At 35.8% G+C, this 26,173-nt stretch overlaps 1 protein-coding gene across 2 annotated transcripts in view; it reads left to right on the forward strand.

The window, feature by feature from the left end:
* The window catches only part of PRKD1 (protein kinase D1), a 120,377-nt gene that overhangs the window by 43,167 nt on the left and 51,037 nt on the right, over positions 1–26,173 (forward strand). For both annotated transcript variants that reach the window (XM_085061974.1, XM_085061975.1), the window contains exon 2: positions 20,668–20,806. In XM_085061974.1, the coding sequence (XP_084918100.1) occupies positions 20,668–20,806 (139 nt within the window). The remainder of the gene's footprint in view (positions 1–20,667; positions 20,807–26,173) is intronic.

Raw genomic sequence — 26,173 nt, forward strand, 5'->3', positions numbered from 1 at the left:
TTTGCTAAGATTAATAGCAGTGCGGGTGTGATTTTGGTTTTTTTCCTTCTTTAACTTTAAAATAGGATTCTAGGACTGGCAAGGATCTCCTGTGTTATTGTCTGCTGTTACAGGCAGTCGTATCATTTGACTTGTGTCATAAAATTGTCAAACTTGACTTTTAAGAAGATTTGAGTTTCTGCCCCTGGGGCTTTACTTGCAAAAAATATCCAAAAGATAAATTTGTTTGGAGCTATGGAATTCTTTTTGAATATGCAGTCTGATTCCCTTCCTAGTCACCTCATAGTCACTTCAGTTGGCTGTATATTGGGTTTTCTTCTTATTTTCCTTCTGTTCTAGATCAATATCTCTGGAAGCTTTTCTTTCTTTTTCAAGTTCATTGAGACAGATTAATCAAAGAAAACTTTGTCTCATCCATAAAATACATTATGTATGTCCTTAATTCTATAATTTTATCTTATTTCCAAAGAATCTGTTTGATTTTTTAAAAATTATTTTTTGGCAATGGAGTGTAGGGATTAGGCATCATGCCTACTTTGAAGTTTTACTAGTGCTTTTTACTAGAGCACAGATCACTCTCTGCTGAACATGCTTGGAGTCAAAGGTATAGACTTTTGTTTGTAGGGGCACGCCTGCGTTCTCATACTTAGCTTCTATACTTGGTTAAGTGCAACACTGTACTTCATGGTAACTTTGTGAGTTAACAAAATTACCATGGGACCGTGTATATGCTCATACAGCATATCTCAAGAGGTATTTTTTTCTGGGCTCAGCTTTGCTGTAAATAAACAGTAATACTTTTATTTCAGTAGAAATCATCTTTGTTAATTGACTTATAAAATCTATTTCAAAACATTCTTTTATGATTGAGTTTCTGTTGAACGTGAGATCAGCTGGCCCATTGTTTAACAATGTAACTGTATGTTTCTGCTGGATATGAGCAGAATGTTGATGTCTAATTTAGTAAGGGATTGTGACCACAAAAGTTGTTTCTGTAGTTTATGATGTGTTCAAAAGAGGGTGAAAGAGGTTACTTGACATGACCTGGCTCTTTTTTGAGTCACCAGTCTAAATTAGAATTTTATAACTTCTGTTTGTCCTGATAGTGGGGGCAAGAGTGTCTCTGCATTGTACTGGCAACACATGAGGAGTATATGAGATAACAGCAAAAATCTAGTGAAGCCTAGCTTTCCACTGCATTTCATAAATTATAAAAATTATAAAACTTGAAAAGCCTTAACAGCAGAAATAAAAACTACATATGGCATGTGTCACAAGTCAGGGTACATGTGCTGGAAGTCTTTGTATTTAAGTATGTCTCTGCCGGTTTCTAGCCTATCATTTTATTTCCCTTTGAGCAGTCTGTAACAGCACTAGATTGTTTTCTACTTTTATCTCTCATCCATTCCTGGGATATTTACTATACAGTGTAGCTGCTAGAAGTCATGCAAAAAATACCACTGCCTAGTCAGGTCTGGTGTGCTATAATCTTACCATTCTGTTAAAAAACAATCAAAGAGTGTTTTTGTGTCTTATTGCTGAAAGGATACATTAGCTCTATAGTAGGTAGTGATGTGTAAAGGAAATGCCTAATATTTTAAAAAGAGTAAGCATGGCATAAATGAAACAGCTAAATAAAAGTATCAATCTTAGAAGTCTTTGAATTTGAACTATTTAAACTCATTTAATTTCAGTGATCATTTTGCTGTTTACATTTTATTTATTTCAAAATCTCAGGGGAATACATACATGTAAAATGATGCTGCTCCATGACGAGTTATTTAGCCATTGTGGTTGGCAGGCGTGGGCTCTGTGGTTTAGTGGATTCTTCTATCGTTCAGACACAGACTTTGGAGCAAGGAGAAGGGGGAGGGGAAAGGTACATTTGTTTCCTCATGATTATGCTTTTATTTGAAGTAGAGTTGATGAGTTTTGTTTTTTTACTAATTTCCTTCTTGCCATTTTGAAATTTTCTTCAAGGCACTGTCTCAGAGATGACTGTTGCATTTGAGATACAGGATTGGGTGTCTCTTTGAAATGCCGACCCTGTTTAGAAAAGACACCTACCATTTAAGTAAAATTATAGTACTCTGAAAGCAAAAAAATTATCTTTTGTCACTCCTGTGTATTTATGCATACTTCATTTTAAACAAAAAGGATTTTTTTTCCAGTTTGGCAGAATTAATCATTGGCAATTTTTAAATTTTTTTTTCTTTTTAAAATACCAGTGTGAAGACTTCTCTTTCTGTTTAATGATTAATCTTAAAAGCACGGATAATTTTGTTTTTGGTTTTTTTTGGTTTGGTTTTGGTTTTTGGGTTTTGTTTTTTTTTTGGTTGTTTTTTTACTTCAGCTTTTTTGTAAATATAACCAGTTCCATTCAGGATTGGATGATTCCATTGTTTTGGTTGTGTGGGCTTTTGGGTGAAATCAAGTGCTTTTCTCTTGAATCCAGGTGTAGTTCAGGGGGAAGGGAAGAGAAGGCTTATGCTATATGGGGAAGTTGGCATGGACTCTTCGGTTGTTAAACCCAGTAGGCAGACAAAGCTATGAGTGATTTTCCCTGCTTTTTTTTTCATTAGAAAACCACTGCGAAGTGGTCACTTTCCTCCACTTACATGGTTATAAAATCTTTGGAGCAAAAAAGGAGCCAGACTGTATTTAAGATAAGAGATATAGCAAAATATAGGCAAGTTTGCAAATTGGAAACATTTTGAGTAATGATGAGGAATGACAGTTTATAATTGCATGTAAAGAACATGAAACATTTTGGCTTCTTCACTTTACAAGAAAATAAAAATATATGCTTGCAAAGAATATTTCTAGAATGTTTCTAGGCCACTCAAACCTTGTGTGTCTCTATTTTCTGCTGTATCATTGTGAGCATTCAGTTATCATGGTTTTCTCTGTAATGTAGCTTTCTCTGAGTGTTGCATTTTTTAACATTTTGAGGGAGATTACCTGCACAGACTTCCGTAGGCTGTAAACAGAACTTCTTGCTGCACCCAGGTTTGTGGCTGTGGGCAGAGGTGATCTTAGGTCTCTAATCAGATTGGTCCCAAGAGGGACCAGTGAGCAGGAAAGGAGGGAATGGTCAGAAACCAAGCACAATGTAAATGTGCATGTAATTGGAATAAGCACCCGCCCATGGTGCCACATCTGTGCATGCAATAGTGTTTCTGGCCCTATAAATTTGGTCTATATTCAGGATTCAGATTTGGCTCTATATAATAATACAGGCATTTTATTTTTACTTCATTAAGATTTCTTTTTGCTACTTGTTAATTTTTGTTCGTTTTACCGTGTTTTGTGTTTATTTGTGAAAAATAAAAAAAACTTTCTCCTCCATACATAGTTGTCAAAGGTAGAAATGATGATGCTGGTGAATCATTTGGTGTGGGAAATGTGATTGAATATACACAATACAACCTTTGCATATATGCATCCATTTAATAGACAGATTTGATTCTTTTCACTTGACTTTTTTAGCTTTTTTTATTACATTTTTCGTGTGGCACAGGTTACAAATGCTCAGCGGAGTAATAAGAAATGAATGTATACCAAACTAATTTAGTTCCTAAAAATTTTAACTTAGATACATAAGAGCAATTACCAGATGCTTTTAAAAATCATGGCCTCAGTTGTTGTTTTACTCTGCTGAAAATTCCAGAAAGTCTGACTGGTCTGTCAGTGCATCATATCCACTTTTGAGTGCTCATTTACCTTATTGGAACATAGTAATTAATGACCAATGTGTGCATCTAAAGGTACATTATGTAAGGTGAATCAAAGGTGACATAACCCTTGAAGCATTCTTCAGTGATTGCTTTAGGGTTTTGAAATATCACTTGTTATTATTGAAGCCATACATGTTGGCAGTTCAACTCAGCATGCTGGATCACTGCAGTCAGATCAGTGCTTACTTGAAATGTTTATGTCTTTGTTCTCACACAGTTGTGCACTTGCTGGTTTTAGAGGCAGAAAATAATTGAGGTGAAATTACCTGCTGATAGTATGTAATTAGTTGAGTTAAAGTATTTGTTGGTGTGAGGAAAAAAAGACAAGCCATTCATGAAGCACAAATATTACCTTTAAAGTACTTTGGTAAACATTGCAAGGACAACACCCCCAAATTTTCTCTTTGCAGTTACAGAGGATCTGATAAAATGAAAGGGATCTGTTTGTCATAATCTTAATAACACATCCATCAATGGCTTCATTATGCATAGTAAGAACACTGGCACTTGGAGAGAATCAAAACAGTTGAACATGTCATGAGGAAATGCTAAGATTTAGACTTCTAAAGGATAATTAAAATGTTTTTATTATAACAGTGACCCCTTCAGTGCTTGAGAGAGAGTAAAGTATTGGAGCTGGTTGGCATGAAGAGCATTAGGTGGCATGTGGCAGTAGATGTTTGCGTATGAGCGCCTTGAATGTTCAGTATTGGGCATGGGAAACACTGGGTGGGTTTCACACACAAAGAATGTAGAGCAGAAGCACCCAGCTGCAGCTGGGCTGGCTTGGTTTGGACTCAGGCATATTGTCAGAATCCATGGGCCAGGAGTTTCCGTGTGAGGGGCACTGAGAATTCAAGGCTTGCTGCTGTGCAAGTTAAATGCCTGTGGTTAGAGCTAAACAGATTAACCACCACTTTTTTTGAATACGAAAATGGCATTGCTTTTCTTTTTTTGTTTTTTTTAACTTGTCACTTTGCTTGCTACCCCTTCTGCAGGGGTGGGGGAAAAATGTGAAAGTTCAGACAACAAAACTCACAATGTCTTTTTTTTTTCTTGCCAGGAAAGGTGTGTGTCTCAACTACGAGAAGAAAATTCAAGCAGCTTAACTGACTTACTAGATTTTGAAATGGTGATGAATGAGGCTAGCTTTGTTGGCCCCTCTATTTTCCTTTCATCTGAAGTCAATCTCCTAACATTTTTAATCATGTTGGTACGGTCACACAGCTTATGGGACATACAGGTGTCTGCCCCCTTTGACTATGAGTGTTACTGCCCATCTTCCTGGTTTGGTTCTATTCCAAAAGACTAAGGTGGCCCATGAAAACCTAATTTTCTATATTCCTTTTTAATATATGAGAACTTGCTCACTCAGCTGCTGGCAATACAATCTCCTGCTCCCTGCAGACTTCTAGTTGCTAGGATCTTTGTGTATTAAGTGTCTGTCTTTTCACCCCTGGCTGGCTGGGTGCCAAATGGCCGAGACTTCAAGCAAATAAGATTATTTTACAATGACTCATTTGTTTTTAGAACTTAGAAGGGTTTCTTTATGTGTTAAATGAAGATCTAAAAAGTTTTCTTAGTTTGTGACAGCTGCTTTTCCAATAGCAGGAACAGAATTTTGACTTCGCTTGTCGTGCTCTTCAAATATTGTGGTAAATGCCAAAGACTTCAATTTCTCTGTAAAAGGCAGGAAGCCATAATTTCCTTGCTGTAAGCAATATATTTTTAATACGGTGTTCTGTCTGAAAATACCCTGTTAACCAGAAGCTTCAAGGAGCTGCTTCACCTTTTTGTTCTCAGTGTAAATTTATTCTCTGCATCATTTATAATTTAGGTGTTCTAATTAAAAAAAAAAAAATTATGGCCTTTGTTTTATGTTTAAGTGGTTGTTAGGAAGATGACTTGAAAAGAAGAAAAAAGCTTTCTTAAAAAGTTCTAGCATCAATTGTGGAACACAGTTCTGCGACTGAAAATTCTAACTCTGCACAATGAATGAATGAAAAGTGCATTAAAAAAGATGTGGTTTTTTTTAAAAAAGAATTTGCTACAGGAAGGTAGGAGCCAACACTTGAAATTAAATATTCAGTGACATGATTAAGTCAGTATCTTTTCACAAAATCATTTACAATTTTTTTAGCAGCAGGAACACTTCCATCTCATCAAAAACAATAGGGAGTAACCTACTTAAAGTCCAAAATTGGAGGGGCAGAACCATGAGAAAAGTTCCAGTCCCATGTTGTGCCTGAGAACAATACTGTCAAATATCTTCTCCATTGTATGAGAAGAGATTAAATTTAATGTGGGAAATTCTGTACTGGAAAAATTAAGTACTTAAGTAGGGCAATATGGAAGTAGATATTTGAACAATCAAACCTATGCTGGAGTTTAGGGTTGACAATGTGTTCATTTCATGTGTTAGATATATGATTTTTAAGATGCACATCCCAGACACATTAAACTCTAAGGCAACTTTTGTCCTGATGTTTAAAAATATTCTTGAGGCAGATAGGTCTGACTGAAATTAAACTGTCAAATAATCTGTCAGTACTAGTTGGATGGGGGTGGACATGTATTCACCCACACTGTGATGCAAATACTTCCCTTGTGAAATGTGGCAGCTATGTAGGAGCTCTACACAACAGTTCAGGATAAAAAAATGGGGAAATATTTATCCAGTTGAACTTACAGTGGGAATTTTAGATAATCAGGAAGGAAAGTAACAGGAATCTGACTTGCAGAAAGGAGCATTAAACTCTAGGAATGTACCTTACATGGTTTTCTTGCTCTGAACTGAAAGTTGGGGTTTTTTTCACGTCTTCCAGGAGACGTGTGGATACAGACTCCAAAAGACCCAAAAGGATTTCTTCCCATTTCGAGTCAGAATCAGCTCTGTTTGCACCATTCTCTCTCTAACCTGTTCTGGGAACGTCCAGTAATGGAGATACCACAAGCTCCCTCCAAAAGTCATTGCCAGTGTTTAAATGATCCTTTTTTCTTAATACTGAACTGTAATTCACTTTATATACACCCATTACTGCCTATCTAGAGGCAGAAGTAAAGACTGTCAAAGTTTCCTTCAGTCTGTCTTCCACCTAGTCATTGATTAGCACTTTAAATCTTGCCTTTCATAGCACATTCTGCAAAATGTTTTCTGCTGCTGTCCTTGGACTGTCTTTGGACACACAGAACTAGACTGAGTGTTACATTAGAGGTCTCATCAATGCCAAAATGAGTGTCAGGATAATTTCAGATAGCTGGTATTAAATACCCCTTTTGATGTCCTGAGACTGAAAGGAAAAGATGTTCTGAGAAGAGTCCCAAGAAAGCTGTTAGCCTTCTCCAGTTCAGCCTCACAGTGAGTGTTGTTGCAGAATATGACAGTATGGTAATTTGTTCTAATACTTTTTTGTATAAGAAAGCCATAGGAGTTGTCTGAATTAACTCCTTTTCAAATAGTATGTCTCTTTTAGAAATGAAAATCCAATAATGTGGAAATAGCACAGCCATATTTGTTTTTCAGTAGGCACTTGTTTTAGATACTTAAATTAAGCAAAAAAAGAAGCTGGACCAGAAAAATAATTATTGTGTAATCTAATTCTACATAGCCTCAGCTGCTAGGAATTGGAACTTGCGGTTTCTTTGTCTGCTTGGCAGATGAATCAATAGAAAATCAGATTTCACTTTCTAGCATTGATGTTTATCAAAAATGATCAAATCCTGACCTGGCTTTAGAAATTAAGCAGTTTAATCCCCTGCTGCCGTGTACAGGAGAGTATGTCTTTCAGTTTCTTAATTATTCTAATATTCCTCCCTGAATCCTTTTTCCAGTGGCCTAGTTTTTTGAATTCTAAATGATAGGTATGAGGAGACTTCCAGTTGCAGTTATATCACTGCCAAAAGCAGAGTTAGTAAATCCATGTGCTTTTGATATTCCCCAGTTTATGGCAAAAACAATTCACTAGGAGTACATGTTTATCTGATAATCTACTACACTGGCTAAATTTCGTTGCTGCTTTTCAGAGACTCCCTTTTACGTCAGAGAAGTTTGTAGTCCATGTTTCCATGTTTGAAATAATATTTTGCAAAGTCTGAATCTGTCTTACTGTTAAGCTATGTTTGTGCATTTTACTCATTACATAACCAAGTTATCTAGTTTTTCCATAATCCAAGGTAGTTAAGTAGTAATACTGTCCTTCATTGTTTCATTTGCTCTATTATTTTGAGAAGTCTACAGCTCAGTGTCACTTTATCAAGAGCAACATATTAGTTTTCTTCATCTTGATTACTCCAGAACCCAACCATTGACTTTTCAGCTATTTCAGTGTTGCTTTTGGACTTGACAATATAAGTGTTCAGCTTTTGTGAGTCCTCTTCAGCATCTGCATCAAATTAGAGTACAAAGTGTGAATCATTAATATGCAATAATATCTTCTCCCCAAAAGGGAAAGTGATTGATAAATATTCGTGGGTGATAGAATTGTTAAAGTTCCTTTTTTTCCCTAAAGTGTTAGCAAAACTTTTAATGTGCGTTTGGTATGCTGACAGCGGTATTTCCACATTACTTTGGGCTTCTTCCTTGGTTTTCTACAACCCTTGAGTTTCTATTTATATCTGTTGCTATCAAGTTTCTGTTTTGAACATTATATTTCTGTATCTATGGGGGACATACTTTAAAGCCCCTTTTGTAACCTGGCAATTTCTGTATTTAATGCAGTTATTTTTTTGAAAGCAGTACAAAAGAAAATTAATTATCCTTAAGGTTTATTCATATACTTACCTTTAAATTCTTTTCTTCATTTTGTGAAAGTGCTTCTAGATTCATCAAAGGCTTAGACGTATATTGAATCTTTATGCCTGTCTATGCTCTGTGTTCCTGCAGTGAATATATGCAATTAAAAGAAGCAAGGGATGCAAATTGTCCCATTACAGAGACAGAAACTTTGTTGTAATCTGCTTGTTCATTCTCCTTTCAGTGATTTCTATTTCTTTACTTACCATGTCCCAGTATCATGATTAGGAGTGCATTCAAAAAGTTGTACAGTCCACCTTTGAAACTTTAAGGTAGGAAGGCCTGCAACACAAAGGTCCTCTTCCAATGTGATTCACTCTCTAGAAGCCTATATATATCTCTAGTATTATTGTATAAAAGCTGCCATTTTTTGTCATGTTAAAAAAAGTAAAACAAAAACCATGTTGTTTTCCTATCCCTAAACAGGTGTTTGGCAAGGAAAATTCTTTTGAGTGTTGTAGACAATGAAATCCAAACTTCCTATGACATGGCTTACTCAGAGCTACAAAGCAATGCTTAATTTGCATAAAACAATAATTTACAGGCACTTTTGTCGTAATGTTTTTTACTAGCTCTTCTGGCCAGCTTCCTCTTAGTATTTGGGAATGGGGAATTACTGTGTATAACATGATCTTATGAGTTCTTTCTTCTAAGTTAGTCATCTGACATCCAGTACAGACCTGGTTCTAGATATGTGTGCTCATAGTAAACTGGTGTCCAACATAAGTGCCCTCGGCCTTTTCTTCTGCTAGAATTCCCTCCTGATTATATTCCTTGTAGATTTAGGGAGTCCAGTAATCCTGTTACTTGGTGGTGTCACTTTTTCCTTTAGGAAAAAGGATCCTAGTTATTATTAAATAGAAGTTTTATCCCTTATTAATAAGGATCGTAGTTAGTAACAAATGGAAGTAATATTGCCAACTAAGGAGCAAACTAATTATCAGTACTAAAAACTGAACCAATATGATTCTTAAATTTCTATCAAATTCAGTATGAGACAGCCCTTTGCAAGTATTTTTCAGATGTCTCGTGGTGGATTTCCTGGAATATAGAATTAATGTTGGGAGTGGATGAAAGAGGAATTAATTTTCAGATTCTCCCTCAATATTTTACTTAAATTGTGAAGGAATTCTGCATTTTTGGAGTAAACCACATACTTGGGAATACTTTATTTAAAATAGAGCTCTTGATCAGAGGTGTGTTGTTTTCTGGTTCTGTGCAAAACAAAATTATTTTTAATCAATTATGTAAACTGGCATCTATCTTGAAGGAAATAATGTCAATTTTGAAAGTAGATCAGAGGTATAAGGAAGTGAGAGTGGTCTGTAGATCTCTTACCTTTATTAGATCTTCCAAGATCTCTTGCCTCAAAAACAGAAGCTTTGACTGCATGTAGGCAGTTTGTGTTGTGCAGTGTGTAAAAAGATCAAAGACACTTGTTGTACATCTGTGTAGTCTATTGAGCGATGTACGTGACTGGTGACTGAGTCTCCTGAATTGATGTAATGCATCAATGATGCTGAAACACATCTGGTGGTAGACTCTCACAGAAATGGGGGGTTTGGGGCTTTATTTGTTTTGTTTTGGTTTGTTTGTGTTTTATTAATAATGTATGTGGGATTGGCTCTTTAATTGGTTTCCTTTCATCTTTCTTGAATTAGGAATCTGTTTCCCCAGACATAGTATATGGCATAGAACTAGTAAGACTACAGCTTCAGAATCAGTCAATACTTGTGAGCAAGGGGCTCTTTAGTCACTGTCTTTAGATGTTTTTATTTTAAAGGAACTAGAAAAAAAGCTTGGTTTTGTTGGTGATTCATCATCCTTTTTCTGCCTGTTTGCTGAAGGGCATGAAAGATTCTGCTCCATTTCTCAACCTCCTTGGTGAGAAATGCAATCTGTTCGTGAAGTATCTACATAAATGGATGCCTGTCAACAATCTGGCACTTGTTGTCACGTTCTTCTCCTAAACATTTCACAGGAAACTCCATAATTCTGCACTGGGGTGGACAGTGTTGAGCTGCACAGAGAATGTGTACAGGAACTGTGGGAGCCTTTCTTCTGAAGTTCCCCTGATGTCTTAGAGAAATGTGGCATTAATGGATCAGCATAGATCTCAAACACTCAGCAGAAGACAGAGAAGACAGAAACTGTTAGTACTCTCCCTTAGTGCTTCTGCCCATGAAAATTTTTGGGGAAATAATACAGCATATGCAGATGTGGTAGATGTGATAATATTTTTGCCACCAACAGAATGCAAAGACCACTTTATCTTCTCAGTCTCATTGTTGTGATTTAATTATTACTTTTCTGATGTTTCTATTGAATTAACCTCTTAATCTACATGATAGAGCAGTTAGCTACACAAATGTGTTTTGATTTGCACGGCGCATTAACTTTTAGGAACAAAATTATTTTGAGTGTTTTCTCAATTCCTGAGTTCTTGAACTTATTCTTTCTTTACAGCTTCTTGACCGTGCATCATCTTCATTGCATTGGAAGCTGTAATAGAATATTCACAAAATGCTGAGGTAATAATAGTAAAAAAGTTAAGTCTTAAAGAAGATACATTATATTTGAGAGACAAAGGCTATTTTAAATTAGGGTAGTCTTTGCATGGTATTAATGAAAATCAACTTTCAACACATAATCAACATATTTTTGGTAACCTATTAGATGTAATAATTCAGAATAAAGTACTGCCATGGAATTTTCAATGAAAAAGAAATCAAATTTTTAATGGAAATTGAGATAGTTGTATTGGTGTCTTGAAATAGAACAAATAGAGTTACACTAGTTATGCTGAAGTTCTCTGTGTTTGAAAGAGAAGTGTTATTATTTTAGATTTCTTACGTTTAATTGCATTGAGCTGTGGTGGATAGACCCCAGACAGCAGCCACTTGGCCAGAGTCAATTCAGGAGCAGTGAGAGAAGACTCAGGGCTGCTAGCCCTGAACTGGGAGTTCTTAAAGTCTGCGTGGAAGTAGCATGAGTAATGTGGTGTATACTCAGTATTTTTGGCAGTGAGCAATTTGAGTGACAGAAGGTAAACCAACACACAGCATCAGGAAACATAGGTAGCGAGAGAACCTGTTAAAGAAATACAAAGGAAATAACTCCTGCCCTGAATGACCACAGAAAACAACCTGCATTGAAAAAGGCTGATAAAAAGGTTGTTCAGAGTTCAGGCTCTCTCTAAAATAGTCATATTTCTATGTTTCACCATAGCTGTGTTTTTTCTTTTTCATGGGTAGTTCTATGAAGGAGCTCAACTGTGTTTTAACTCTGTGGATCTTCATTGTTCTATAGCCAGTCCGAGTCAGTGTGTGTGGACAACATTCTCTGTTCCATTCTCTGATCTGAGAGAGATGAAGGGATCTGATTTCTGCAGCAGATCAACTGCTGTGAACAGAATTAGTGAAATATTTGTATGTATGTGTTTGGTGCCTAAAATATTGTTTACATCATAAAGAAGTTGGTAAGAAGTTTGCTGCTTTCTGATGGCCCATTTGGAAACTGTTTACTGACTTCTATTCCGCAGACATCAAGTCTTTTATAGAACATGTATGTACATCAAGAATTGTAGTAAAATGTAAAAGAAATAATGAATATTATAAATAAGGAATGACACTGCCCACAGCAAAGCATTAAAAGCTTAACTGATATTAGGAATGTACTGAATGGTGACAGTTCTCCAAGATTGTATCTAAAAATATATCTATAAATAAACTGAAATGAGAATACAGGCCAAAACATTGGCCCAAAATCACATAAACTTTTCAGTTGTTTAACTGCATGCTTCCTGATACAGTTCCAACTGTGCCAAATCACCTTCTTTCAGATGATGCCCAGGCAGTTCGGGTCTTAGCATATGTAAGAGACTGTTTAAAATAAGGAATGGGAATGTAATCTCCCTGCTTCTGGGGAAAGAGGTCATCTGTGTCTCAGTGAGCCATTTCTGTGCCTCTCAGCTGTGGATCCAGAGAATGGTTCCTGGATATAGGAACCTGAATATAAATGGCTGATATAGTCAGTATATGCTTAATAAATTGTCTGTTTTGCTTAGTAGCTAGATTGGAAGGAAACTTTCTGATACTTTTTTTAGGAATGCAAAGGCAAAAAGGAAGACCTATAATGCTGTTCCTGCTCACCACTTTAACCCTTGTAAATCTGGCTCTTGGCTGCTATCCTCAAGGGTCATGAGACAATCAAGGTCTTTCCTGTGCCTCTCTTCTAAGTGTATTTTCCTTGCTCTGGTCATCTCTTCCTTGCCTTTCTTCAGCTGCCCCTTTGCCTTTCCAATGCAGATATTTGTTCACCTGTCATTTGTCCGTTTTTCTGAACCTGTGTCAAATGGGCTTGACCTGACCCTGTCTTGGGTTGTACTGTGTGTTGGTTTGAAAACAAACCAGTAGGAGACCACAAGTCAAGATTGAAATTAAAAATAAGTGAAATAATACAAGGAAAAGCACTGACAAAGTCAGATACAACCTAACACCCTGTTAGGGTGGTAGTAGCAGTCCAACTGAAGTAGTCCAGTTGAAGCGGTGATCCTGTGAAGGTCTAGTCTCCAGCTGAAGATCCAGTAGTAGCTCTGATCCTCTGGGAACCCAGTAGACAGGGCTAGCTCAGGCAGTTCCAAGGCCAGGTTATATCCAGGTGGGAACACCTGGTTCTTCCCTCCTGGGCAGAGCATCTCACAATGGGATGAGATAAGTCCATGAGTCACACGGTGGGTCCCTGATGGCCCATTGCCTGTCATGCGGGGTGGGTCGTTAGCAAGTGATAATAGCTAACGGATGGCCCATTGCCTGTCATCCGGAGTGGGTGATAGCAGCTAATGGCCCACAGCTGGTGGTAATAGAAAACTACATCAATATTGCAACCTAGGACAACTGCAGCATAGGCAGCATCAGGTTGATTGGTACTACTCCTTATATTTTCTGGATCTTTTCCTTCCTGTATCACTGAAGACTGATTGCCTGGGAAAAATAAAAAAGGAGAAAAAAGGAAAGGAAATAGTTTATTGCCTACTCATGCTGCTTGTCTGCCTGGCAAGTGCAAATGCAGTTACTGGAAAGGTCTAGGGTGAGTCACCATTTCTGAGGTGTCTTAAGTACAGAATATGACATCCTGGATTGAGGTGGAGATGCCACCACTGCTGGAGCAAGCTCTACCTCCTCTTCATGTTCAGATGTTGCTAAATATAGTCTATATATACATGGTGTAAACTTCTATTTAAACTCCAGAGTTTGTGTTAGTTTTTAGTGACTGTAGTGGTGTATATGTGAAGAAAATCTTTGAATACTAACTGATGCTTCTTACAACAAAACCACAAAGTCTTGTGGTATTTTCGTTATGCATAAGACTAATATTTTCATGATAACTTTGTGCTTGGTAAATAAAGCCTTTTAAAAATCTCTTGAGTTTTGCAAGTGAGTTAATAGTGACTGCCACAACTAAGTGAAAATTAAGACAGTCCTCTTGGTGAAAGATTGGCCTTTCAGTGTCATGATTTTGCTGTTGTCTGACTTCTGTCAAGAAAGGAAGTTCTGACTTTATTTTAAGAACATAAAAGAAAAGTATTTCAGTTCGGTTAATGTGATTGTTTCAAAAGTTTTGTACATTTATATCTTTATACTAAAACAGTTGTATTGATATAAGACCATTTATTTACTTATTTATGCATATGTTAAGGTCAAGTCAAAAGTCTTGTTTAGGTTAGGTCAATGTTACTTGTGTTTTAGCAAGTTAAGTCAACAAAGATTCAGTGTGACTCAGCTTCTCCACATGCTGTGAAGACATTGTTTAGCAGTCCTTGTGTTTGCTGGATCAGTATCTTGTGCTGTAAAAGACTTCCAGGTTTATCAAGGTTCTTGTTGCAGTTGCTGTTATGATAATCCCCAAGAGTTTCTAAAAATCTAACTAATCTAGAAGAAAAAAAGAAGTAGTCACTAAAAAACACAATTATATTTAATTTTATGGAAAAGTTTAATGATGACTGAAAAAATTAAGAAAATAAGTCTCATTACTTCCTAGAATAAAGCAACATAATTTAACTTTCACAGAAGGTGCAAAATTGAGGTAACATACAAAAAGACAGAAATGGGAAGATTACTTTTTTTTTCTATTTCATCCTTAGTGATGAGAGTCTGCCTATCTGTATATTACTATTTTATTATGTTGAAAGAAGTATTTTTGCAAAATTATCACAGCAACAGACTTTTTGGACTATTGGACTACATTACTAATTGCACTGAAACCATCATCAGTGTTTAGAGTATATGTTTTCCAGTTCTTCCAGGTTAAGTTCTTCATGCGAAAGAAATTTTTTTCTCATCGGGTTTTCATTTGACATAGCTAGGGTGCTAATCTTTCAAATACATAATTATTTAACCAAAGTGGTGAAGAGTTGTCTTGCCTTTCTTTGAAGTTAATTTCCATTCTAAATTGTGGTTTACCAGAAAAGGAGGCTGAGTAGGTTGTCCATTCAGATAACTGTGTATATGATTTGTTATTATTAGTTAATTTTTGGAAGCTTCACAATTCAGTTTGGAAATATGTTAGCATTTAGATATCTCAGGTCTTGTAAAGTTCCATTCTCAAATAATAAAACCACTTGATTGTTGCAATAAATAGAGTTTTAAATATAACTAATCTTTCTTTTGTCAGCTTCTCTCTGATCCTTGTGTTGAGAACAACTGTTAATAACAGCAAAGCTATGGATGTACATAATTCAGCTTGCATTTTTTTTGGAGCTTTGCATTTTTGCATTTGGAGATACCAATGCCATTGATTGACTGATGCAATGGATAGTGGATTAAATGAATTAGTGGGTACTTATAATTAGAGGTTCTAGTTATTGAAAATTGAGTCTGCAATTTTTTTTTGTAGTATCACTTGAAGGCATTTTAAATGAAAATCCAGAATTTGTGTAATCATTTGGCTTCTATACAGTTATTGGTGGAATACTTTGGTGGATTTTCTTGAGATGTTTACAGTTGCTAGAGGTAAAAGCACTTCAATGTGTGCAAAAGCAAAATGCTTGCTTCTGTTTTGTGTCTGCTGAGGAAAGGTTGGTGCTGAGGCTCCTTTTACACTGTTTTATGGATGATCTGGTGCCATAGTGCCCCCAATCTGGGCAATAACAAATGATTACTTGATATCCTGATCAGCAGTATTTTTCATTTGAAAAAGTCATTTTTTAAAAAAAAATTATTTAAGTCTTGTGGGTGGACAATCATGATGTAATGCTTTTAGAAAATGAAAGAAACACACAGTTTCAGTGTGCTTATTACAGGTAACTTCATTTCCTAGTAACATTTCCTCTTTTTACCATAAAAGCTGCTACAATATCACATAAGACATGTTCTATATGAATGTTTAGACAGCATTTTTTCAGTGCTCAATGTTAGGAATAAAAGTATGTTATGCTTTTGCCAAATAACATGCTTTTATTGTGGTTGTATTACAGTACATGTAAAGAAAAATTATCAGCATAATATGAGACAAACATTATTGAGAAGGCAAGAGTTGGAATAATGAAAACTAACATTTAGGTCTTTGTTGACATTCTTAGAAGAAAATTTTAGGGTAATCACACCTCTTGACATGCATTTTATTTCTTGTGGAGCCATAATTGATTAAAGTAGTACTAAAGTAGTATTCTAAGTCTGTGAATGATCGCTGCATATACATTCAGTAACTATTAATAGCTTAAAAGCTAGCAAATTTAAATCACTGCTATCCAAAAGTAAATGGGTTATATCCAGAATACATTTGTAATCTCTCCAAGCAATAGTAATTAATACCTTCTTCTTAATACAATGTTTATTTTTTCATCCTTAAGTGGACAAGTAAAAGAGTAACTTGCAGCTTGATCCAGAAACATTTTCTTGCTAAAACTTCCAACAGTCCCCCTCTGCTATCCCTGAATGCTGATTTTTAAATGGATAGGATATCTAAATTACAAGTTTTCCTCATCAGGCTGGCTGAAATGATTTTGACTGTACTGTGACATAATTACTTGTCTACATGAATGATATTTTCCACTAAAACTGAATCTTCACCCTGCAAACGTACATGTGTCTGCTTTATAAATGCAGCTTTACAGGACACAGAAACTGGATTCTTCTTGAAGGTTTAAGTGTGGTAAACAGTCAGTTTACTTACTGCCAGAATTTTGTTTATTCATAGGAGCAATTTCTTTTTTTTTTAAATATAACTGTCAGTATGATGAAAAGCAGTGTGTTGTATTTACCTTTCTGCAGAAGAGTATGTTACAGATTTGACAATAGTTTGTTTTGAGAGTAGTAGTTGTTTCTACGTGGTGTTACCTCTGCAGCAGTTTTCTGACAGTGTCCTCTAATATCCCTGTGGTGCATTACAGGTTGCTTGCCAGTAATACAGAGAGAGGGAACAACATTGAGCTTCCACTGTAAGACTATTGCAGTGATAAAAACATAATAACAAATGGGATTTACATAGCAAGGCTGGACATTATTAACTGCCCTTGTAAAAAATAGAATACTTGTTCATTTTCTTAGGACAGTTTAACTGAAAAAAATCCCAAACTATTGTATCAATTCCCTTGTTTCTTGCAAATTAATGACTAAAATTTTTTGGATGTATAGTACAGCATTCCCTGTATGATAATAACAGTTTTATTGAGTACAGTTATGCCAAGTTTAGTACATTTTTTGGCCTAGTATCACTCTGGGTAGCCACATGCAAGATTTAACATTGCTTGTGGACAGAGAGACTTGTAGGTAGTAAGTAAGTAAATAAATAAGATAAAAATTAGTAATACACATTTAGCTATAATTTTGATTAAAACTGTCTCCATTTGTATGAGATAGAAAATTTTTCATGTCATGTGAGGTTATCTATAATTTTCTATCCAACACAGAAAGATCAGCTGTCAAGTTCCTGACATTTATATACTCTTTAAAAAAAAAAGCCTCTCCAGTAATAGATATTCTCTTAAGACAAAGGATAATATTTTTTTTTTAATTCTTAGCCTTGCAAAGCTTTCTTTGTCTCCAGTCCAATTGCCTGTATTTTATCCCTTCCTGTGCTTCAGATCTGCTAATCCTTAATGTTCCATGCAGAGGAGAAAGGGATTATTCTGTTCCTATTGGCACCAGTCTTTACGTACATACAAGACTGTAATTGATTATGCCTGTGTCCCAGACAGAGAATGTCTAGGCTAAGAACCTTCATTTTTATGGAGGGTTTACCTAATATGATGTATCTTCCTAATGGTCTTACACGTCTCTCATAAATTGACCTTCAGTGGCAAAGTTGAAAGTACAGATTTGGAAAATAAAAATAAAGCCTTAAAGGGATTCACATTGCATGTTGGATAGTCTCTTCAATAGTAATTGCATTCTTATTTGTGTTTTAATATGATATTTTTTCCTAAGTGATTTTATTAAAAACTTATCTCAGCTTTTCCAAACTCTGGTGTCTGTAGCACACTAAATGTTCAACTTTCTTCAGATGCACTGAGCCTTTCATTCTTAGACCAAGTGCACTGTCCAATATTTCTTTTCTCTACACTAGAAGAGTCATGGGTAACCCAAAATGTTGCTGTATTCCATATCTATCTGTGTCCAAAAATTCTTACTGACACTTTAAGATCTGGCAGGCAGAAAACAGAACCAGGGGTGTGGGGTGTTGCTGTGGTCTCTTTTTAAGTTGGAGCTGGGAAGGAGAGAGCTCTCTCTTTTGGCAGCCTTTGCGGAAGGTGGAGGCTCCACTTTGGAGAGGGTTGCTTTGGGTGGTTGGGTTTTTCTTCTGGGCTTGCAATAGTAGCCACTTGGAAAAACTGCACTTCACAATCAAAAACTGTTTTGAGGGGAACTTCACAAAGCCAGCAGGGGCCTGGTCACCTTGTGTCAGTGCTGACAGGTCGGTTTCTCCCCCCACAACACACCCACTGTCTGGAGAACATCAGCACCAACATGGAGTCTGGCGGGCAGCAGTGCTGACCCCACATGCACTGGCACTTCTCATCTGCCACTAGAATGCTCCGTAAGCTCCTGCCTCCCCGAGGGTTTGCCACCATCCTTTCCCTTTGTCTCCCAGACCGCACAATCGCCATCTCAGGGGAGGGTCTGACGCCATCCTCCCTTTGTCTCCCTACACACAGTCACCCGTGGTGGGCACCATCTTGGAAAGGGCATTTCCGCCATTTTGGGTCTCTCTGTTCTATAGGAGTTGTGAGATTTAGCAATTCTGTATCTAGTGATTATTTACTGGGGTTTTTTTGCCTGTTGCGGTTTCACTTGTTAGTAAATTTATTTTTTCACTGGTATCTACCTGTATTTTGTTTCTCCTTATTGGTGCAAAGGCACTGGTTAAAACAAAGGGAGAGAACTCATTTTTCACTGTTTCACTTTAAATTTCCTTAAATCGAGCAGAAGGGTATCTAATAAATAATATCAGTACTGGGGATACACTTGAGTTGATCAAGAAATTTTGCTAAATTTTAAATCTGGAACCTAAAATTGCTGTTAAGGGACCATGTTAGAAATCTGATACTTTTATTGCTAAAATCAGGGAGGTGGGAAACATTTGAAATACACAGCTAAACTGTGGCAATTAAACAAGTTATTATGCTGTAAAGGTAATTTATACTGTTTCACTTGTAAACTAATGCACCTTTGACTGAACCGCACTGAAAGCCATTAAAGTGATTAATTTTACTTCACACTTGGAATGGGCAAACAAGGTGTTTATGGACAGCTGCGATGTCTTAACGGCTACCGATGACTTGTTAAGCAGTCAGAAACACATCCTGTTTCTAAACACCATGTAAGCAAGTCTTCCCCTCCTAATTCTTATAGACATACTGCCATTTCCTCATTATGGTGACTGAAATGACCATTTAACTCTGGTAATTCCACTTTAAGTGGCTATTATACCTAAACAAGGCCTTTTATTCGTATTGGGTGATTTAGCTCCAATACCATAGTTTTCCTATTTTGTCTTGTGTTTAGCAAAACTGAATGCTGTTTATGGTGATGTAATACTAAACTTTGTGGCTGTTTTTTGTTTACTTTGGTCTGTGCATATTAGCATTATTGTAGGCAGAAATAAGCTTAGCTGAGGGAATTTTTGTCTCTGTTGCAACAGTTGGTCCTTATACAATGTTTGAAGAATCGCACTGTCAAAATGACTTTTTGACATGAGGGTAGTGTATCTGGGGAAAACTAATTCAAACAGAAGATGTTTCTTGTATATAATTTACCAAAAGATGCTGTGATTGAATTTACTTCTTTTTACAGAATATAATAAATTAAACCCTGTGATACACATATTTCTACATACATACATCGTATGTATAATATTCCAAATACTTTTTTTAGGTAGAAAAAGTAGAGCTAATTTGAAAGGAGCAAATGGAATGGGAATATAAAGAGAAAGCAAACAAGTTAAATCATAATGACTTTAGAGGGAAATGCCTGTGGTATCTCTGAAATCCAGTGAAATGAGAAAAATCTTGCAGTTTTTGGAAAGGATCAGCAGTTCCCATTTTGAAGGATAATATTTCACTGCCTCTATAAAAAAAATTCTTAGGAATGCCACTGTGTTTGTGTAAAACTTCAAAACATACCAGTTTATCTCTCCTGCTATGTTTCTCATTTTTTTTTTTTTCACTACATGTTGCTAAGACATGACGAAGTGCATTGATGTAAAATTGAGTGGATTCTTTTGTAATGGAAAAAGGGTTTCTTGGTTGTGTTTTCAGAACAAAATCTTAGTTCTTTAGGCTGGGACCATGAAAAGGAATGCTGACTTTTGTGCTGCAGAAAACAAAAAAACAAAGAAGGAAAAAAGTTACAGGCAGTGGCTGAGGGATACACTTCTGTCTCATTTCCTAGTGAATACTGTATTGTTCATGGGAAGACAGAGGCAAATGAGTTTACTTGCTTGGGGGAAAAAGCCTTTTCAGAATATAGTGATAAATATTTTCATAGATGAAAAAAATTATACATCCTCTTTGGTACTAGTCTGAGAAGTGGTCCAGCTTGCCCTCAAAATTTTGTTATGCATCAATTGTGTTTTATGGTTTTGTATTTTACAGTTGTATGTTCTACAGCATAGTAAATTTTCATGGCTTTGTATTTGCAGTTTCCTGAATGTGGTTTCTATGGAATGTACGACAAAATCTTGCTCTTCCGCCATGACCCTACTTCTGAAAACATTCTCCAGTTGGTGAAATCAGCTGCAGATATCCAAGAGGGAGACCTAGTTGAAGTTGTCTTATCAGGTAACTAAAAACCAATGAAAATTAGTGTCATTTTTTTGCAAATAAAAATATCCAGAGTAGTTTTCTCCCTATTAGATTTTGACCCAGCATAGGTCAGAGTCCATACAAACAAAAATTTCCTTTTCCTTGATTCCTTTTTCAGATGTATATCAACATGTTATGCCTTTTACTTTTTTTTTTTTCTGTTGCACTGTATATTTTGTAGCAACCTCTTTCATCCATATTACTAGTTAAGCAACAGGTTTATGTTAATAAGGATTTTACTTTATGTGGAGAGCCATGAAAATGTCCACTGGAAATAGAGTAACTGCTTTTTCAAAGCCCTGCATAGTTACGCTTGCCAAGACTGCCCTGACTCTTTACATGATTTGTATTTTTAAATTATGAGAGGAAAGGGAGATCACAATTATGTGACTCAAATGTAAAGGATGTCTGAAGATGTGATTAGGTGTCAATAGAACTTGTCAAAAACTTAGATATAAGAAGATATGAGGTATGTGACTAGGAATGATAGTAAGTTTACATGGGTGCACAGAGGAGTGAATGCTGGAACTGTAAAGATAGAAAGGTGTTATTTGACAAGTAAAACTTGAAAGATGGCTGAAGGGCTGAATTTTTGCTGATAGAGCATGCAGTTAGAGCATCTGGAAAGATGTTTAAAAATAAAGCAATATGTATGTCATATGAAAGTAAGAATTGAAACTGTAGAAGAATATAGGATTAGTGAAGAGAAAGGCCGAGTCCTAATGGATGTAGAAAAGAGTGGAAGTAAGAGTTAGGTCACGTAATGTAAGCCAACTGAGCTTTTAAATACAGTTTTCTTGTATAGGACCCTATTCCATATTCTTCGATTAGAATAGGAAAAAGTAAAATAAGGAATAACGCATGTTATTCCTGTAAGTCGTCATTCACCTTTTCCGTATCAGGAAACAAGTTTTTCACTTTCAAAAAGATACCAGTAATCTGAACTTAATATTTCCCACAGAAAATAATCACTCCACATCAGTAATCAGGATGCAGGGAAAAAAGTTAACATGGCCTTTAGTGCTTTATTTGGTGTATTGTTGATATGCTTTTGAAGTGTAGATCACATGCTTTATAGTTTGCCAAAATTAGGCAAGTAGCTGTTTAAATCTTTGGGAGCAAAGGACAGCAAATGAAACTTCTAATACGTCAGTGCCTGACTGATGGCAAAAATTCAGTCAGGTGTCAAAAATTATACAAGAAATTAAACACGTTTCGTCAAAAAACACTGGGGAGCATTAGTGTCCTCCCCCAGATGAGCTTAAACTAAATGCAGCAATTCATTTTCGTAGACAATTCCTGTGTCATGTAAAGGAGGGAAATTATTTCCAGTTCTGCAACACTGAAGAAGAGAAAGAACTATATAAACAGTTTGTAATGTTTAGGGTATTATTAAAACTAATGCAGGCAGTTTTTTATTGAAAAATATTCATATATAGTTTAAAATTATTAGGGATTTTTGCAGTAGTGCATATCAAGGTAGCTGTAGATGGGTCATCTCTCCTTTTTGATTAAAGGACAAAGTATATCTAAACACAGGGCCTTACAGAGTCTTTTTCAGGATGTTTAATAATATGCATTGAAAATTTATTTTGAAGGGATTAAAAAAACCTCCTGAAAACAGAAGAGACTGGCCTTTAGCACTACAGTGTCTTTGAGTGCTTGAGTAGTGGAAGGACAAATGAAATACAATATGTGTTCAGATGCATATGTTGAACTGATTGAAATGTTCTATTTCTAGCCTTCATTATAGAGATCTAAGCAGAATATGCATCCTAAAGTTCTGTAAATTCAAGGTATATTATGGTAATTGTTTTTGAATGTCATGTCTGAAAGAGGCAGTAAAACAGATTTACTGCTATGGCTTTACTGCTAAAAACTCCTTGTGTTTTGGGTCAGCATCCCCTGAGGCACTGATATCTGATGTCAAAAGCTGTACTGATCGATTGCATTCATTTTTTATTGCTCAAGTTAATATTGATCAGAGTAGAGAAAGCTGAACAGTCAGTCCTTGTATTCAGGATTATGCAATCAGTTCATATCCTAGTAGTATGCATTTTCTAATTTTCATTGTAGTTTACTTAAAACATTGTTAAAAAGGCTGGACCCGCTGTGATTTTTTTTTTTCTTACTGCACTTATGTTCTTGGGCAGTTTAAGGATTAGTAAATATGATCGTTTTCAGGTTTAGAGCTTATATTACAAGTTCTTGAAAGAGCTGAAAATTTTCTAGAGAAACGTACAGGTGAGAGGTGTTCCTCAGTGTAGCTGAAGCATCTTAGTCAATTTTAGTACAGAAAATTGTACCTGGAGATGTCATGCAATATAACTGAAAGAGTTTGTGTTAGAGGTACAGATTTCTGGTAAAACACAGGAAATTTACTCAGCTCAGATTGCAGCACCTGCTGTGCTTTTGTATTTCTAATGAACATTATTACTTGAATTTTGCATTGGTGCAATACACAGCAGTATTTTAATGGACTGCAAGTATCGTGTAATGTGCTGAGCAAATGTTGTGTGTATGTCTCCCGGCTCATCCCGAGGAGATAAGCCCAGTCTGTTGCAGTCAGCCAGATGAAGGTGGTTCAGTGCCAATAGAGATTCTGGCATTTTGGAAGTGAAAGGTCAAGCGTTATTATAAGAGTGGAAGCAAAAGTGAATGTTGAGTTATGGATTTGGTCAGCTGCACATTAAAAGAGGAAAAGTGAACTTTAATTATGAATGTAGTAGCCCTAATAAATACAGGTTTAGTTTTACTTATATTCTTTTCTTCCTTTTATTTTATGTATTTTTTAAAATATCTGTTTGAACACTTTATTTATGGGATTCTGATAGTGCTTGTACATGAATATGGGAACACTTGAGAGATGTATTAAAACGCAGAATTTTTACGTTGAGCACATTTAGGCTGCACTCCTGGGCATTCATTGAACAGTTTCACTAATAGTCTTCTGCCAGTAGCATTAACTCACCATGTTTCTGTTTTCTTAGCTATGCATTCTTCATGCTTTCATCAAAATACTGGAAAGTTCATCTTGTCTTCAGATGACAAAAGAGGAAAATTCTTTACTACTTCTGTGGAAACTAATGTGTTCATTGAATCCAACATCTGCTTAGTTCTATTACATTTCAGACTGAAAAGGATCTGAATCTTTGGAGAGAGGATTTCATCAAAGTGTATTTGTAAGAAGGGTTCCTTTTATTAGAATATTGTCAAAAATTAGTTGGTAGCCCAAAATCAGGAAGCAAGGTACAGAAGTTGCAGTCAAAGCTACAGTCAAAGATGGCTATAAATGAGTAGTGGCACTGAAAAGAAGAGGAACCAGAAGTTACGTCTTTTTAGATCTCTCTCTCTCTCTCTCTAAAATGTAGTCTTACTGTTTGCCCAAGAAAAAGAAACATATTTATGTAAAGTAGGTTTAAGCTGAAAAATAGTCTTCAATCTTGATGTAGTATTTGCTGAAATCTTCAACTGGACCTCTGAAAAGTTAACTTTCATGTTCCACTCATGAAATGAAGGATGCAAACATGAATTACCAAAATAGCATAATGTAAAATTCACAATAAATTTGAACAGAATGGGCTATTTTTGCTGTGATAAACTCTCTTCTTTAAGTTAACTCCTGGGTTTTTGGAGATCTTCAGTGTTGTTTTGATTAACTTATAAAAATAGTTTATTTCTGCTGCAATATGTTGATGCCAGCAAATGGATATTAATGATAGGTGCTGTCCTTCATACCCTTTCTCCACAGAGAAGTTAAATAGTTAACAAATTTTTACTTTAAGTTGTTACATGAGATCTGGAATGTACATGAGTTAGCCCCTTTCTAAAATGAATGATGTGTTGAAGTTATTATTTTAAGCTGTCTGTAGATGCAATCACCACCCTTCCTCTGTCTATCTGTGACTTTTTTCAGAATAACTGTATTTGCTGTTTTTTCCTTAAATGGAGGCACAGACCCTATAGGACAATCTGACAGATGAGAATTGCTTTGGTTCTGTACATCTGCACTCTCTTTTTGAGTTCTGTTTTTTGAGGACTTCAAGGAAACAATTACTTTAGATGTCTTCAGATTTGTTTTTTCACCATAGTTTGTCCTCTTCTGTACCTTGTTCATGAAGTTTATTAAAAACTGCTGTGTAAATTTGCCAAGTTTATTAATGATGTAGAGAAAAAATTGTATATTTACAGTTTTAACGTGAGTTTGTTTATAAAAAATATATTTTATTTTTACTGGGCAAAGTTACGTTGAGATGTAAGAGATTTTTGTCTGCTGCTGGGAAGCAGACAATGAAATGTTAGCATCTTGTGTGAATTAGTGGAATGTATTTCATCTGCTTGCTGTGAGCAGTTGTGCTCAACTTGGCAGGATTCCTGAAGCAAGAAGGTCAAATAGCAGCTATTTTATGTTCCCTTGCTGAGCTGATGAGGGCAGGAATTGATCCACTGCTTTGGTTAAGAAGCTGTTTCTGTTATATTATCACGTAGATGGTGGATCACTTGGTTGTTAGATGTAGACCTTTTATTTGGATTCAGTACAGTTTGTACTGCCTATGATAAAATATCCTGAGCTGAATAAAAGCTGTGGATAGCTATGCAATTACATTGAATGCCATATATCAACACATAACTGGATTGTAGTTTTAGTACAACTTGAATTGAACCACTGTGATGTTATATCTCTGAACATAATTTTATAGTAGTTATATAGTTGGTCACAGTTTGTGATTTTTGCTTTGTTGTGATTGAAGACCATCCTTCTCTTGCTGCCTTCATGGCTGTGTTAACACGCTGTATTTTTGTATCTTGAGAAACACAAATATCTTTATTCTGTCTAAGATGATATCTTTAACAATTATTCTTCCTCTTATGTCCTTTCAATTTTCTTTACTGTCATTTTTCTTATTCTTGTAGAGGTAAGGCTCATTGGTGATTACATTAAAGTGGATTGATTTTGTATCCCTCACTGTTCATTAGTCTAACATTGTTCTTGGGTTATGAATTTCAGATAGATGACTGTGTTTGAAGTTCTCAGGACTAAAAGATTCTTTCCTTTTTCGTTTATGCTTGCCTGACTGTCTTTTCTTCCATATGTAACTGTGATAATTATTACCTTCACCTTCTGGACAGTGCCTATATGTGAGAGGTCACTGTTCCACTGCAACCTAATAGATCAAACATCCAACCTTATACATCTTTATTGTCTCAGTTTTTTAAAGAATAAATTTTTGGCTTGTGTGGTGTTCAATCAAATTGTTGGTTCATTTGAGATATTTTACTTGGTTTTCAAGATTTAATACAAAAACTTTAGTCCAAATTCTCATAAAGAAACTATGCTTTCCT

The sequence above is a fragment of the Lichenostomus cassidix genome, chromosome 5, assembly GCF_008360975.1.
Source record: "Lichenostomus cassidix isolate B80296 chromosome 5, HeHo_3.0, whole genome shotgun sequence".
NCBI lineage: Eukaryota > Metazoa > Chordata > Aves > Passeriformes > Meliphagidae > Lichenostomus > Lichenostomus cassidix.